The sequence below is a fragment of the Carassius auratus genome, unplaced genomic scaffold, assembly GCF_003368295.1.
Source record: "Carassius auratus strain Wakin unplaced genomic scaffold, ASM336829v1 scaf_tig00216571, whole genome shotgun sequence".
Lineage (NCBI taxonomy): Eukaryota > Metazoa > Chordata > Actinopteri > Cypriniformes > Cyprinidae > Carassius > Carassius auratus.
The window spans coordinates 221262-236607 of record NW_020528639.1 but is presented as its reverse complement, the minus strand read 5'-3'; the positions used below and the strand labels follow the sequence as shown (position 1 = coordinate 236607).

At 39.2% G+C, this 15346-nt stretch overlaps 1 protein-coding gene across 1 annotated transcript; it reads right to left on the bottom strand.

Moving 5' to 3' along the window:
- On the bottom strand, positions 1 to 14987 carry LOC113098514 (E3 ubiquitin-protein ligase HECW2-like). Its single transcript, XM_026263638.1, has 29 exons — positions 14624 to 14987; positions 14017 to 14124; positions 13650 to 13744; positions 12860 to 12929; positions 12552 to 12721; positions 12224 to 12366; positions 11636 to 11736; positions 10808 to 11556; positions 9645 to 9963; positions 9435 to 9533; positions 9097 to 9247; positions 8467 to 8570; positions 8189 to 8313; positions 7353 to 7538; positions 6911 to 7045; positions 6022 to 6106; positions 5847 to 5943; positions 5629 to 5712; positions 4878 to 4966; positions 4465 to 4585; positions 3977 to 4090; positions 3597 to 3749; positions 3423 to 3521; positions 3061 to 3190; positions 1708 to 1854; positions 1514 to 1628; positions 1326 to 1411; positions 791 to 903; positions 1 to 654 (listed from the first exon to the last, which is right to left on the bottom strand). The coding sequence occupies exons 1-29, from the start codon at positions 14928 to 14930 to the stop codon at positions 543 to 545; spliced, it is 4407 nt and encodes a 1468-aa protein (XP_026119423.1). The 5' UTR covers positions 14931 to 14987; the 3' UTR covers positions 1 to 542.
- Between the last annotated feature and the right edge of the window lie 359 nt (positions 14988 to 15346).

Below are 15346 nucleotides of genomic sequence, written 5' to 3'. Positions count from 1 at the left end.
TGCCGGAACACTTTACCCGTGTATTTGCCGGAATCGCAGTGTGAAAGGGGCTCATGACAAAGCCCTGCAGCAAAAAAACTATCACAGGTTTATTCCTTCAGACCCTACAAATATTAAATAAAGTGACTACATTACTGTAATGAAACATCTTTGGAAAAAGTAGCTCATTCAAGAACAAAAGGCAAAACCCTACAGCGTAGATCAAAATGTACTGGTCCAGACAGGAGAACCAAAACCAGGTGATCAAGACTCCAGCTCTGATTTCTGTGGATGTGTAAGTCTCTTTTTGTGTGAGGAATTAAATGCAGTTACCACAGGAGTTTGATTCCATACAGTATAGAGCAGGAGTTGGCACATGCCCAGTGAGTCATTTGATGATATATTCCAGTTCCGTAGATTTGACAAAACACCTAAGTGTCCAGTTACCAAGGTCATAGCCAAGAGTGAGGGTTGAGAATGAAGCCTGCATGGTAAGCCAGGTTGTGGAGAACTAAAAAAAAAAAAAAAAAAAAATCAAATGGCACTTTTCCTGTGAAGGGAGCTCACTCCAGACCAAAGGTGCTGGTCTCCTCCACAGCAGTGAGCATCTTCTCGTAGAGCATGGAGAAGGAGGGGTAGGGAGGGAGATCCAGGCGGTTAAAGCAGGTGTGAGCCCTACACAAACATATAAAGAGACAATGTGGCATTTTTGCTGAATGATAATCACAGTGGGTTAACACAATGATAATTACAGTGAGTTATTGTAATATCACTGTGTGAGACACGAGACATAAAAAATGCTCAGAAATACCGTGGGAGGGAGGTCACTTTGCCCCATTTCTCCACACAGAATCGACGTGGACCGTTACTGCCCCGCAGAGAGGCAAACCCCTCATAGGGAATGCTAGAAGTGCCTGTAACAAACTGGGGGAAAAAAATACAGTACATGTCGACTTGGCTAATTTCACTGATCTTAGTCTCTTATGCTCACCAAGGCTGCATTTATTTATTTATTTTTAAGTCATATTTATGGGCATTTTGTGCTTGAGGACAGTGGAGAGATGACAGGAAAGTATTGGGGTCGAGAGAGAAAAAAATTAATCTTATGATGAGCAATTCTGAAAACAATTTCTGCTTCATATTTTTGAGGAAACTGTGACAATTTTTTGCTGGATTGTTTGCTTAGTAGAAGTTTCAAAAGAACAGCATTTATCTTTTAAAAACATTATAAATGTCACCACTGTCACTTTTGGTAAATTGAATGCATCTTTGCTAATCAAAATAATGTTTTTTATTTTTGAATGGTAGTATATCAAATCCATTCTGTTCGTGGGATCTGGGTGTACCTGAAGGAGTCGTAGTCTTTGTTCGTTGTTGAAACGCTCCACTGCAGCCCAGAACCATCGAATCACTATGTGGTTATCATGGTAACCTTTAAAGACAGAGATAAAGTCACATTATGATATCCTGCTGTAATATATACATTATAATATCCTGGTGTAAAACAACACCTGAATCTCTTCCAGCAACATACCTCCTCTGTATTCTGTATGGCTTCTCCAATCGGCTAGGTCAATCTCCGCTGTCCCAGCAATGACCAGCTCCAGCTCTCGGGCATCAAACACGGAGACGAGTCGGACGTCCACCACCTGTGCAGTCACATGGACTCAGATCAACCAGCGTTCAATCGCGAGTCATTAATATTCACAGACTCCGATGACATCATACCTCATAGAATCCTCTCACGAGACTCTCTGTCTGCTGGGCCACCCCTCTCTCAATCCGCCACTTCACCATGCGTTCAATGTACTCTTTCTTGTTCTTGTCTGACACAGGGATTCCAGACCCACCTGGCTTCAGCTCACGCTCTGTAATCTGACATAAAGAAACCTCCAGTTCACTCTCATATTACATCACTTCACAATAACCTTGGCTAACTAAAATAGATTTAACATTTCTAAAGAAACTTGTACTGGCCAGTACAAAATTTGCAGATATAATCTTGTTTGTATCTTTTCACATGCTAATTCCATTGATAAATTGTTATGATTGGTTTTTAGAGTGTTGCTAAGGTGGTCTGGCTGGTTACTAGGGTGTTGCTATTGAAGTTTTCGGCTGTCGTCTGAGTTGTGGCAAGGATGTTTGCATATTTGCGGGAATTGTTTTTTTCGTTTTTTTTGTTTTATAAATGCCTGGCGAAAACTGCAATCATATCACTGAAAAAGCAAATAATTTAATTTAGAAAAGTAATATATAGAAAAACTGAAAAAATATGAAAAGTATGTTTATATGGTTTTATTTTTTTGCCATTTTTCCTTTACTATGATGGAGAGTGTCTTTTTTTAAATGTATTATATTATTTAAAATCCCATGCTACGTGTACTATGTTAACCTAACTGAGACTTGTTATAGCACTTATATATCATTGCTCTTTTTGTTGTTTTTGATTGCTTCCACTGTCTTCATCTGTAAGGCACTTTGGATAAAAGCGTCTGCTAAATGAATAAATGTAAATGAGTGTGGAGAAGATAGGAAGTGAAGTGTGGTGGGGGGGTTCGGGAAAGATCCTCAAGCTAGGATTCGAAATCGGGACGCCCATAACACAATAGCATTACAGTATATATCGGCACCAACTTGTTTTAAGGTTTTAAGGTAACTGAAATAATGCTGAAACAAAATGAAATATAAATATTGAACTAATTAGTGCAAAATGGACACTAAAATGAGAAAAGCATATAAAAGTACTTTGAATACTACTTTGAATTAAAAAAGATAACCGAAAATATATTTTAAAAAATGTCATATTAATATTAATTGCACAATAATAATTCAAAATATGAAAACATACTATTCACAAATAATAAATACTAATGGTCTATAAATAAAACTAAAATAACACTTTCTCAGATATGTTACTCTTGTGTGGGTTTAGGGCTTTTCTAGATGTAAATGTAGAATAGTGCTCAAATATTTACCATCAAATATTGAGAGATCAACTAAATCCCAGATTAGTCCTCTAAATATACTGATGCTATCAGCCAACACACACAACAGACACACATATCCATAAGCCATTAGTACCTGTCCAAACACCTCCTCATTGACAGTAAAGGTGAGGTCTAGCATATCCTGAATGTCATTGTCCTTCATCCACTGGAGACTCTGATGGAACTCCTCATCCAAAAACTCTAGATCACTCAAATCACATGGACTGCAGAAAGATAAAGCGATGTTACATCCTCAAGTGCTTAAAGGGTTACTCCACCCCAAAATGACAATTTTGTCATTAATCTCTTACCGCCATGTAGTTATGTCCAAAATATCCTAAATTGTGTTCCAAAGACGAACAAAGCTTTTACGGGTTTGGAACGACACAGGGGTAAGTGATTAATGACAAAATTTTCATTTTAGGGTGGATTATCCCTTTAAAAGTGAAGACTCACATGCGAAGAAGGCCTTTGTAGAATGGTCGGGTGAAGAATGCATCCAACAGGTACTGATGAATTAGAGCGAGCCCCAGGATGCGTCCACTGAACCGGAACCTAAAGAAAACAAGATTATTAAAAAATAAAAAAATACCCTTTAAATTAAATTAAATTCATCCATTGATCGATTACCATTCATGATGGTTGTCCACAAAGGCTGACATGGGGCTGATCTGCACAGTGTAAGTGTCATTAGCTGAGTATTCAAATAGTCCATAGTACGGGTTAAAAAGCTCACGGGAAACCAGGAAGAAGAACTCTCTGGATGGACCACTGTAGTCTAGCCTGAAGAAAAACATACGGCTATATATCATGCACTGACAAATTCCAATCAATGCACAAATATATGTAATAATACTGTAATGTGGTTTAAATTACAAAATGTAAAATTAACTAAAGGGGCATCTTCATTTAAATTACAGCTATAATTATGAGTCAGCTTTGACATCTGTATGAGATAAACACCTGTTGTAACGTAGAAACGTCACTTAAATGATCTCAATAATACCAACCCTTCTTCTCCAACAAAGCTGACGTAAAGCCTGCTTCTCTGTAGGTCTTTGCGAGAATAGCACATGATCTGGTTGAAAGCATCCTCCAGAAGGTGGTCTCTTCTAATTATTAACCTAGAAAGGTAAGTAAAATCTCATTAGGACACAATTAACCAGAGAATCCAGAGAAGGACAGATTCATTTAAGCATATCAAAGTGGCTCCCTATTTGGTGCTGACAGTTAACCACGATGCACCATATTCTTAGGTCTAAAGATCTAGAGCAAAGTATAGTTGTAGAAACAACCAAGTCATTTAATGTTTGCAATGCTATTTTCTTGGTAGAAATGCAAACTAAAGTTGAACAAAATTGAAATTTATCAATATATCTGACTTAATTCAACTGTTAGACAGAATTCCAGTTCTTTCAACAAACCACCGAACTGGTGGACATCAGATACTTGTTGTTGATGTTTTGAATTCTCAAATGTTTTTGAAGACTGAACTCACTTCACTTTTCCTGGCCCCTGCCCGTAGCCCTTGGTTTCCATTTTGCGGTAAAAGCTTCTTAGTTTGGCCTCAAAATCCCGCTTGTAGGGTGCAGGGGCTCGAGCATTGGCTCGTGGAGTTCCTGTGAGCAAAAGAAGATGTGAAGAGCTGGAATGAAAAGTGGGTTGAAACCTACCTTGGGAAATCCATCCACAATGCAAAGCTTTTCCAACAATTAAAAGCAAATATATCACGATAACTTTTTTAAACACATGCATGATAAGGTAAACATACAGATTATTCCACAGGGTCTTCCACTTTCATTGTTTAGTTTCACTATTTAGTCTTGTAATGGAGAATACAAGGCAGGAAAAATGGGGGAAACATGGAATTATTTTTGTTAAAATGTGAGTCGGGGTCATGTGACGTCTCACCAGGGGAGCTCTGTGGGGAGGCATGACAGTAGCTGGAGAGCAGTAAGGCATTGGGCGGCACATAAGACATCACTTCCTCTTCAAACAGGCTGCAAGGAGAGAGGGCCAGGTAACAGGTGTGTGTATTCTTAACTGAGCTAGGTGTACAAAGTCAGGCCATCATAAAATATGTACACAGCTTGTTTTTTTTTTGTTTTGTTTTTTTTCACGTACTGTATACACTACCATTCAAAAGTTTTGGGTTGATTTAAGTTTAAAATATTTTTAATGTTTCTTTTTTGTTGTTGTTGTTTATCAAGACTTTATTTATTTGATCAAAAATACAATACCAGCAGTAATATTGTGCCATATTATTACAATTTTTAATAACTAAATAAAATTGTAATATTTTTCAAAAATGTCATTTATTAAATTTATTACAACTTAATTTATTACATTTCATTAGGATTCTTTGATGAAAAGAATGTTTAAAGACAGCATTTATTTAAAATAGAAATCATAATTACGTATATTTACTATAAACTCATCTCTGTGTTTTTATAATCATATGTACTGTTTCTGGTGATGAATTTAATGTGTTCTTGTTGAGTAAAAGTATTTACTTCAAAACAATCTTACTGACCCCAAACATTTGAACGGTAGTGTACAGAACATACACAGTCAACTAATGCATGCGTATCTCAAGCAAAGGGAAACAGGCAGGCATATGATTAGCTGTGATTAATATGATGCAAATGTCGTGCACACTAACCTGAGCAACATAACTAGGTCTGCATCACTGGACAGACGGGCCAACCCAGTTGGGCCCTCATTGCGGATGAACTGAACCTTCTCTCTAAAAAAAATAAAATAAATAAATAAACAACATGGAAAATTTTAGCATTTAGCACAGTCTTTTAAATTTACAGTACGAAATTCTGCACTCTATCAACATCTGTTGTTAAAACACAAAACTGTAGGAAAATGTACCTAAGGGAGTGATTTCTCACAAGCTCCGGCTGTCTTTCTTGCAGAATCTCAAAAATGTTGGGTTGTCTCAGAAAAGCGACAATCTTCTCATTATAAGCTGTAAAAACACAGATGTGTAATGTGTTATGTTATGTCAGTGTGTGTGCACACTTTGTAAACGTGATTGCACACTCACCTACAGGCACCAAGTCCTGATACTGACGGTTTCTTGGCGACCGGCCCTGGACAGGAGGACTCGGAGAGCGAGAGTCATCGGCTACCTGAAACATGAGAGGAGGCTTCACGCTTTCAGTGTATATTCCCAGTGACCAGTGTTGGGGAAGGTTACTTTTAAAAGCAATGCATTACAATGCTGAGTTACTCTCTAAAAAAGTAACTCATTATGTTACTTAGTTACTTTTTACGAAAAGTAATGTGTTACATTACTTTTGACTTGCTTCTTAAATCTGGACAGGGTTTGCTTGCTTGTTTTTAATATAAAAAAGTTATTTTACATATGTTAAAGCCCTTTTCGTAGCAAAAGTGAAATAAATACACCTCAGGCTGAAGGAAATGTAAATTCATGTATGTACAGTAGAGTGTGCGGTCATAAAGAATATGAAGAAAATACTATTCAGCAATAACAAAAATGAAACACAAATGTGTAGTTTTTGCGTATTATGGTTGAATTGGATCATCGAAGGTCAGTAGCAAGGACCATGGTCAGTCAAGATGGTAAACAAAGTAACTAGCATTAGTTATTTCAAAAAGTAATGCGTTACTTTACTAGTTCCTTAAAGTAATCTGATTATGTAACTCGCGTTACTTGAAATGTGTTACCTCCAACACTGCGTATGACAAAGCCCCATTAAAGTTTTTTTTAAATACAAGCAATTAATTCAGTATTAAAAAAACTAGTAAATTAGACAAAAAAAAAAAAAAAAAAAAAAAACTCCAGCTGAAATGAGATTTAACTTTGGGCAGGGATACCCACAACTGACAAAAGGAAAAAATCCATTCATAAACTTATGGCAATGAATGTGTATTACTGAAATCTGTACTGTATACAGAACTGGAGTTCTCACCTCTCCTGCACTGTGGCTGCGCTGGCGGGACAGGTGCTGTCGGTGCGCCAGCAGGCCGCTGGACCGCGAGTTCTGTAAAGGCAGCCGTGGGTCAATAAATGTTGTGGCACGACAGTTATGATCCACAAAGAAGGGCTGTGATACATAAACACATAGACAGAGAGTGTGAGCAAAGAACTGTCCGTGAAACACCAGCAGAAGTTTACAGAGCGGACAGGCTGACTAGAATAAATGAGACAAGCATCTGTTCATTGTTCCTGTCAGAGACCCTAATTAAGGCATTAGGAAGCCCACCAGATGGGCTTACATGAACATCCTAAACTCAGCTTTCAGTTACTGTCTGTACAGTTTGTCCCATTAGATTAGTCATGTGCAGGCCTAGAGGCCACTAAGAAAGAGCAGGTGCACAGTTCCCAAAGGAGAAAAAAACACAAACACACACCTTCCCAGTGTGGTCGTGTTTCATCTCCCAGCCCCGTGGCAGCTCCAGCTGCTTGTTGGAGAACAGATTGAGGAAGTTGACAAGGTCCCGGTTGTGCTGGTACCGCTCGAAGTGTTGGACGTCCCGTCGAACTTTACTGATCATGTGCTTCAGACACGTATTACTTGTGAACATGCGATAGGCACCCTAAAAAAACAAATCAGAAAATTATTGCACAGCTCTTTAAATACTTGATTCTGACTGGCCAGTCGAATCACTGAGCAATTAAATATTTTGTTATAATGGCCTGACATGGATGGTTGACCGTTTTCTGTGGCAATATGCCACTCCTAAAATTCTCATTTATTCTACATTTAGCAAATTAGCACCATTTTGCAACAACAGTTAGTTACCGAATGCAGGAAAAATGACCTGAGAGGAGCTCAGAAAAACAATGTAAGAGACACAAAGACCTGAATGACACAGAAAAATAGAGGAAAACATTTTACAGTGTAGCTAATGATGTTAGCTATAATATAATATAATATAATATAATATAATATAATATAATATAATATAATATAATATAATATAATATAATATATGTACAAACTGTTTGTATGGTTTTATTTATTTATTTGTATTTGACATGCAGAAAAAAAAAAACATTGCGGCCACAAATTAAGTATTAGTTCCCACACATTGTTAATATGTGGCACGTTCTTTTGTTTTCCACTCCAGTGTTCTGTGTGGTGCTCTGTAGCTTCATAATAATGCTGTCTATACATTATCAATGACTCAGTTTAAGCTGTGTGTGTAAAGCACTGATATCTGTGTCTCCGTGTGCTTTAGCTCACAGGATTAGAATGCAGAACAGAGAAGAAGTCTGGACTGGAGAGGAACTTTGCACCAGGAGACTGAAGCAGCAAAGCCAGACGAGAACGTGAGCTGGCTTGACCCATAAACCCGTCCCTTCGGTATTCTACACGAGAATAGACACATCAACAAGCACAGACTGAACCAAAAATCCACTTATTCTACCCAGACTATGCCATTTTGCATTGATCTCAGCATAGTGATCATTTACTTTCCCAAACAGCATCATCTGTAGATCTCACTTTGATTGACAGCTTACCACCGATGGAGTGGGGCAGCAGTTCTGTCTCTTCAGAAGGAGGATCATCCACTCTTTGTTCCTCAGACCTTTCATTGGTCATTGTTCGACGAATACTCTGATACCTGCCAGAGAGACAATACAGAAATCACACTTTCAGAAAAGTATTACATTACTTTGCACAAATCAAATCAAATCAAAGTATTATTTTTTCATTCCATTCATCTTGTCACAATTTATTTTCAGGGTTTCACCAATTTTTAAGTGGACAAAAAGTTCAATTAATTTACTGCTTCTGGTTATAACAATTAAACTTCCATTTTCAGCTTAACGAGTTATTTTTTTTGTTGCAGTGTGCAAGTATTTTTTACAACAAACAGCTGGGAAATCTATCGCTTCACATGAAATATCAGGATTCCTACTGAATACTGGATCTTGTGTGGTGAATGTGACCACACCTTTGCTGCACAGCTAGCAATTTTTGCTTTCAAGAACTTCATAAGAAGATGAATGTATGGTAAGCCTGTGAAGAATGATCTTAGAATGTTTTAAAATGATTCACAAAAACTTAAGAAGAATATTCTGTTTGCTGGGTGACCTCTCAATAGCTTTGTAATATGGCATGTGAAAAATATAAGTTAATTATCTAACCTGCGGTTGAGTTGCTCCATCTGCAGTATGGAGCTGGAGCGGGTCAGACCCTGGGGAGCAGGTGGGCCAGTGGGTCTCTGCCATGTGGTGGTGCGGTTCACATGATCCACAAAGAAGATACGGCCATGACTGTCAATACGAGCCTCCCAGTCTAAAGAAAAGAACGGTGGGAAATGAGAATGGAGTGTACCTTATAATGCTGTCAAGCCGAACAGACATTCAGTAATTAGGTGAAAGTGTCCTTACAAATGAACAAAAAACACATAAGCAATGTATTTACACACTCATAAAGCCACGGAAGCACATGCAGACATACAGAAACACATACACACACTCACTAGGAGGTAAGGGCTCGTCCACACGCTGGTATCGGTGGATGTCTTGTCTTACAGACGGCAGAGAACAAACACGCTGATCGCCGTTGATCTGAGGGACACCTGCAATATTTTACATACAGAATCAGGATGTATTCGAAACTCATATTTGATTCCTTTTCCATCTTAAAATGAATTGTCAAGTGAAGGGCAGCTGAATGATTCTGGGAATACCTAATTCTGATTCGGTCTCAGTAATGAAGGTCTCAGAATCCACAGATTCTCCATCTACTGAAGGCATTAACTCCTCTTCCTCTTCATCCTCCTGTGACACACCGGCTGTCGCCTCCAGGCTCCATCTTCTGGACATTGTGTCCTCAGTCACATCTTCACATTCCTCTTCCTCGTTGGCTGATGGTTCTGGTTTTGGGGCGTGCCTCTCTAACTCATTTTTTGGAACGGTTTCTTCAACAACCTCATAAGTTGTGGGTGGGTCATCTGAAAGATCTTCTCCCCCTGGGTCAATGGCTGCCTCTGCCCCTTGTTCTGCCTCCTATGAAGATCAAGTTCATAGAGAACGATTATATTCCTACCCCTCTCTTTGTGTTTGTTAGCATCAAACATTTCAGGTCAAGTGCATGGGTCAGAAGATCCTACATTTATTATTTTGCTCTACCTATTAATTCAATCAAAAGTACATTATTAATACATACTGAAATGTATAAAAAGTATTTTAATCTAATTTTTAATTTAAGAATTTTTATATTTTAGGCCATACGTTTAAAAGGGGGGATTAATCTATTAAATTAAATTGTATGATATGGAAGAATAAATATGCATTAAAAGAATGAAATTCTTGAAAAGCAAACTTTATTAAGAAATTTGGCATTATGCTTTATTATTATTAAGTCAATATGCAGATAATCCGATCCTTTTAAGACAAAGCAAGTGGAACATCTAAATTAAATGTTCTGTATGTATGTAGTATATATATATATATATATATATATATATATATATATATATATATATATATATATATATATATATATGTGTGTGTGTGTGTGTGTGTGTGTATATCACTCACTTCACTTCATTTAGTTTTTAATTTCTAAGTTTAAATGTATAATTGATCAAGATTTTAGTTTTAGTAATTTAAGTACTTAAACATTTTTATTTCCAAAACATTTCTAATTTTGTGGAATTTTTTAAAGTATACATTTTCATATGATTATAGTGTTTTTTTCATGATTTTTATTTGTTTTAGTTAACAATTACAACGCTGTTTTAAACTAGATTTGTGAAAGGACTGGACACTTTTAAAAGATTGTGGACACTCTTAAGAAAGGTCTATAGAGACTTTAATTAAGTCTGCTTTCAGTAAACCTGCATCTGACCTGAGAAGCAGACACAAGGCCTGGGCTGCAGTCAGATGCCATTGAAGAGATATCAACTTCAGTTGCCAGCTCCTCACTGGGTGCCAGCCCCTCTTCCTCGTCTTCTTCCTCTTCCTCTTGCCTCTCTATCAGACTGGCGGTTTCCACCTCAGGGGCCACTGAACTCGGCACAACCTCTGGCTCAGGAGCCACCTCTGGTCCTATATTCAGAGTCTCTATTTCAGACTCCAGCTCTGCCTCTTCTGGAGGTTCCTCTACAGTTCTTTCAACCACAGGTTCTGTTATTGGTGGTTTTGTGGGGATGTTTTGAGTCCTTGAAGCGCTACTAAATGTAGGTAGCGTAGCCTCTGTAGCAGCGGATCTTTCCTCATCTTCATCTGAGTCAATATGCAACATAGCGCTGAGGCGCGTATGTGTGGGAAAGCTAGATCGTAGTTTGGGAGAAGCTGCCCCAAAAGGCCTATCTCCCGGGCCCTTAGGGGCATCAATGGCATCAAGCTGCTCACTGAAAGAAACCTGGAGCGGGTCAGGTGAAGAAGGGGCTTCATCGTCCAGGGTGGTACCATACATCTCTGTGTCTGGGGAGGGAATGCTGCTCCCGTCCCCGTTTCTATGGGAACCCAGGGAGCCAGTGGGGGAAGGGCCTGCTGATGGGACAGGGAGAGGATGGGGCAGATCTTCATCATCTGAAGGGGTTCCAGGAGCTCCATTGAGGGCTGCTGCCCCCAGAATCGTCTCAGGAGAAATGTCTATGAGAAGTGGGTAACATTATTTCAAAACCATTGAAAATGAGCAGCTTAGTCAGCGTAAATGTGCATGTGATCTTACCATCTTGGCCCATAGATGTAACATCCACTTTAAAGTGCATTTGACCGCTCACATGATCAGTGGGCAAACGACGACATAGAGAGAAGCTCAGTGATTGGTTCCTGAAGCCATATAAACACACATTTATTTACACATATTGAGTACTGGTGTAAATTTTGGGGTTGGTAAGATGTTCTTGAAAAAAAGTCTCTTATGCTCACCAAGGCTGCATTTATTTAATCAAATACAGTGAAACATAACTATTGTGAGATCTAATTTTAGTTTAAAATGTTGAAAAGAGTGGTGCTGCTTAATATTTTTGAGAAGAACTTGATACATGTTTTATCTTTTTTTTTTTTCTCGAGCTTCTTTGATGAATAGAAAGTTCAAAATAACAGCATGGATTCAAAATAGTTATATTTCTTAACATGCAGTCTTATTGAGCATAACAGATTTCTTTCAAAAACATTTTAAACAATCTTCTCAAGCCCAAACTTTTGTACAGTAGTGTATTACTGATCAGTTAAACTGTGACTAAAAGCAGTGTTTATGTTCAGAAACATGTTTGTTTAGATAAATGACACATTATATTGTGGTGATGATGCTCACCCTGATGCGTGTCTCTCCAGCAGCATCTGCACCGGGATGTTCAGTTGACCCAGAAAGCGCTTAATAATAGGTCGACTTTTAGCAAACTTGTCTTTAACCTCAATCACTAAGACGTCTGTCATAAGAGCCACAAAAGTGTGTTTCTAGATGGAAAAACAGAGAAAATTGAAAAAGAAAAAAAATAACCTAATCTTCTTTGTCTGAACTGATCCAGCACTTGTTTATTTGCCAGTGAATGTGTCTGTTGAATGTGTCTGTATTTTCATGCCCTGTATTGGAGAGTTTGTTTCTCTTTGTGTGTGTGTGTGTGTGTGTGTGTGTGTGTCACCTCTCCATGCCACACAGGATTAGTAGTGTTAGTTGTAATGCCAGATCGTCTCTCTTGACCATGATGAGAAAATGTCGGGAAGCAACTTTTCTTGCCAGGATGAATGCTCATCTTCAAATAAGGGTCTGGGTTAAAAAACATCCCTTTTTTCAGCCCCACAGCCCGGATATCTAAAACAAACAACAGTCCAATCAGCAATAAAAACAGCTTGAATAAATCTGCCAGCAGGATAACAGCATTAGAAGTTATTTGAAGAGTATAATTCATCATTTGATCATTGCCTTCTGTCTTACACACAGAAAGTGTACCTGATAGAGTAAAGCTGACCAATTTCCGGCTGCTGTCTGAAGCTTGCTGTCCTTCACCTTGACCGTCGACCTAGAAGATAGACTGATGTGAGAGACAACATACACCTGGCCTTCTTGTGTAATAAACACAGACTTACAAGGATAAATAATAAGTGAAAGTGACATGACATACAGCCAAGTATGGTGACCCATGCTAAGAACTCGTGCTCTGCATTTAACCCATCCAAAGTGCACACACACACACACACACACATACACACACACAGCAGTGGGCAGCCATTTATGCTGCGGCGCCCGGGGAGCAGTTGGGGGTTCGGTGTCTTGCTCAAGGGCACCTCAGTTGTGGTATTGCCAGCCTGAGACTCGAACCCACAACCTTATGGTTAGGAGTCAAACTCTCTAACCACTAAGCCACGACTTCCCCCAAGTATTTTAAGCAAGGAAGAAGCTCCCATATCTATATGACTGAGTTCCCTATATCCATCCATCAACATGATAAATAGCCTGCACTTATGGGAACTGAGAAATGTCCGACCTTCAAACACATGTGAGCATGCAGTCAAACTGCCATTTAGCACTTAACACCCCATGTACTGTAACCTTTACCAATCCACACATAGTCTGGCCTGTAGCGAACAAGACAGCTACAGTAGCTACAGAACAGCATCTTTAAATCTTACTGACCCCAAACTTTTGAACTTTGAGTGTAACTCATGCTGTTTTCAACACAAAAATGATATCAAAAGAATAATGTCTACATACACACACACACACACACACTCAGACTGACCGAAGCTCTGGGGTTCTTGACTGTGATGCAGGGAGTTGTGGCTCTCAGTGCACCGCTTACTCCATGATAGTACTTAAAACAGATCCTTGTCTCAGCTAGAAGAGAGAACCAGAAAAGTGCCAACATAATAATTCTGCATCATAATATTTGTAGGGTCTGCATGATATTTTGTACCAATAAGAATATTAAACTTCTTTTTTTATAACCTTAAGCATTGCTAACGTTCAGTATTTCAAGCTGAATTCTGGGCACCAAGAATGTAAAACAGGTTCATGCAATTTTAAAAATCTTCTGTCTAACCTCCTAGTGCATTAAATATTTTATAATATCAAGGTGGAGGTCAGCTGTTGGCTGCAGTGACACTCACCTTCAAGGAAGTACGGTCCTGCCTCCAGCCTCCAGAAAATCTGACCACACTGTGTACCGTTAACCCCGCGGTTCTTGCAGTCCCACATATTTGATGGACAGGTCTCATCTATAAAAATACATAAAATAAACCATTGTATCTACATTTCTGTGTGTGCATGTTTAAATCCATTCAAAACAGCACCACATGATGGTGACAAATTTCACTAGCAATACAGATTCTACAGCGGCAGTGTAAATTACATTACACAGCATTAGTCATCTACTAAAGAACAAATGTAGGGCAGATTACATTGAAGCCTTTACTGAATATCTGCTTAGTTGTCGAAACTTAGAGCCCCTTAGAGATAAGACCCTTGCGAAGGTAAAGTTTTGCTGGCCTTCAATTCAGTGGTTAGTGGCTTTGTGCCCAGATGTATCACTTTGCTCCGGGCTCATATTTTTACATGACAGTGAGGATTTGTGATCTTAGTGTTTAAGGAGGAGGATTTAAGGTCACAGAGGGTGAATGGATCCATACATGAAATAATTTATTTAAATTCATACAATATAACTAGATCAAATCTATTGTAAATCAAGTGTATAAACTCAATAACCCCAATTCTTACCTATGTGGTACATGCCAATCCAGTCTGTAGCATCCACCTCTTCCTTGATGTCCCACGTGATGACCAAGTTCTGGCCCCGGCCCAGAGTGAACTCTAAAGTAGAAGCTGTGAGCGAGGATCGCCCTTGAGAACTGACCAGGTCTGTATCACTGTTGGCTCTGGGGAGTCCAGCTCCAGTCTGCTCGGCTCCACCGCGCTCGGCTAAGCTCCGAAGATTCTCCGGGCTGAGCGTGTGCCGCACATTTGGGCTCCGTCTACGGCCTGCAGTCTCCCGTGTGGCCAGGTGATCCCGCCCCTGAGGCGCCATGCCTGACGCCGGGCCGGAGCGGGGCCTGGACGGGAGAACTGCTGTGGCGAGAGAGGGGCGAATGGTGGCAAACTGTGTGGGAGCACGTCTATAGACTGGGTGAGTTTGAGGAAAAAGCCGGATTGATGGAGGACCCTGTCCTGAATCCTGGATCAGAGCTGGGCTGACCTGTAATTGTCTGGTCATACAGGTGAAGGACCAGATAGGCCTGTCATCTGCTAGAGCACTTGGCTGTGATAATGACGATTGACCTTAACGATTTGAGAATGAGGTATTTAATTAATCTTTAATGAGTCTAAAAGAGCTTAGTTATTTCCATTGATTGGCCAGTGGGATCCAGCTAGCAAGCACAGTCCTTCTCGGCTCCTAAGAGAAGATCAACAACACATTCTAAGAATACACATTGAAGAAAAAAT

Bases quoted from the DNA above. Each gene is read 5' to 3' on its own strand.
- LOC113098514 (XM_026263638.1), bottom strand. From the start codon at position 14,930: ATGGCGCCTCAGGGGCGGGATCACCTGGCCACACGGGAGACTGCAGGC. The intron at 6,107-6,910 runs GTGAGAACTCCA...CTCATGTTTCAG, and splicing joins GCAGCCACAGTGCAGGAGAG to GTAGCCGATGACTCTCGCTC. The intron at 5,944-6,021 runs GTGAGTGTGCAA...GTGTTTTTACAG, and splicing joins TCAGGACTTGGTGCCTGTAG to CTTATAATGAGAAGATTGTC.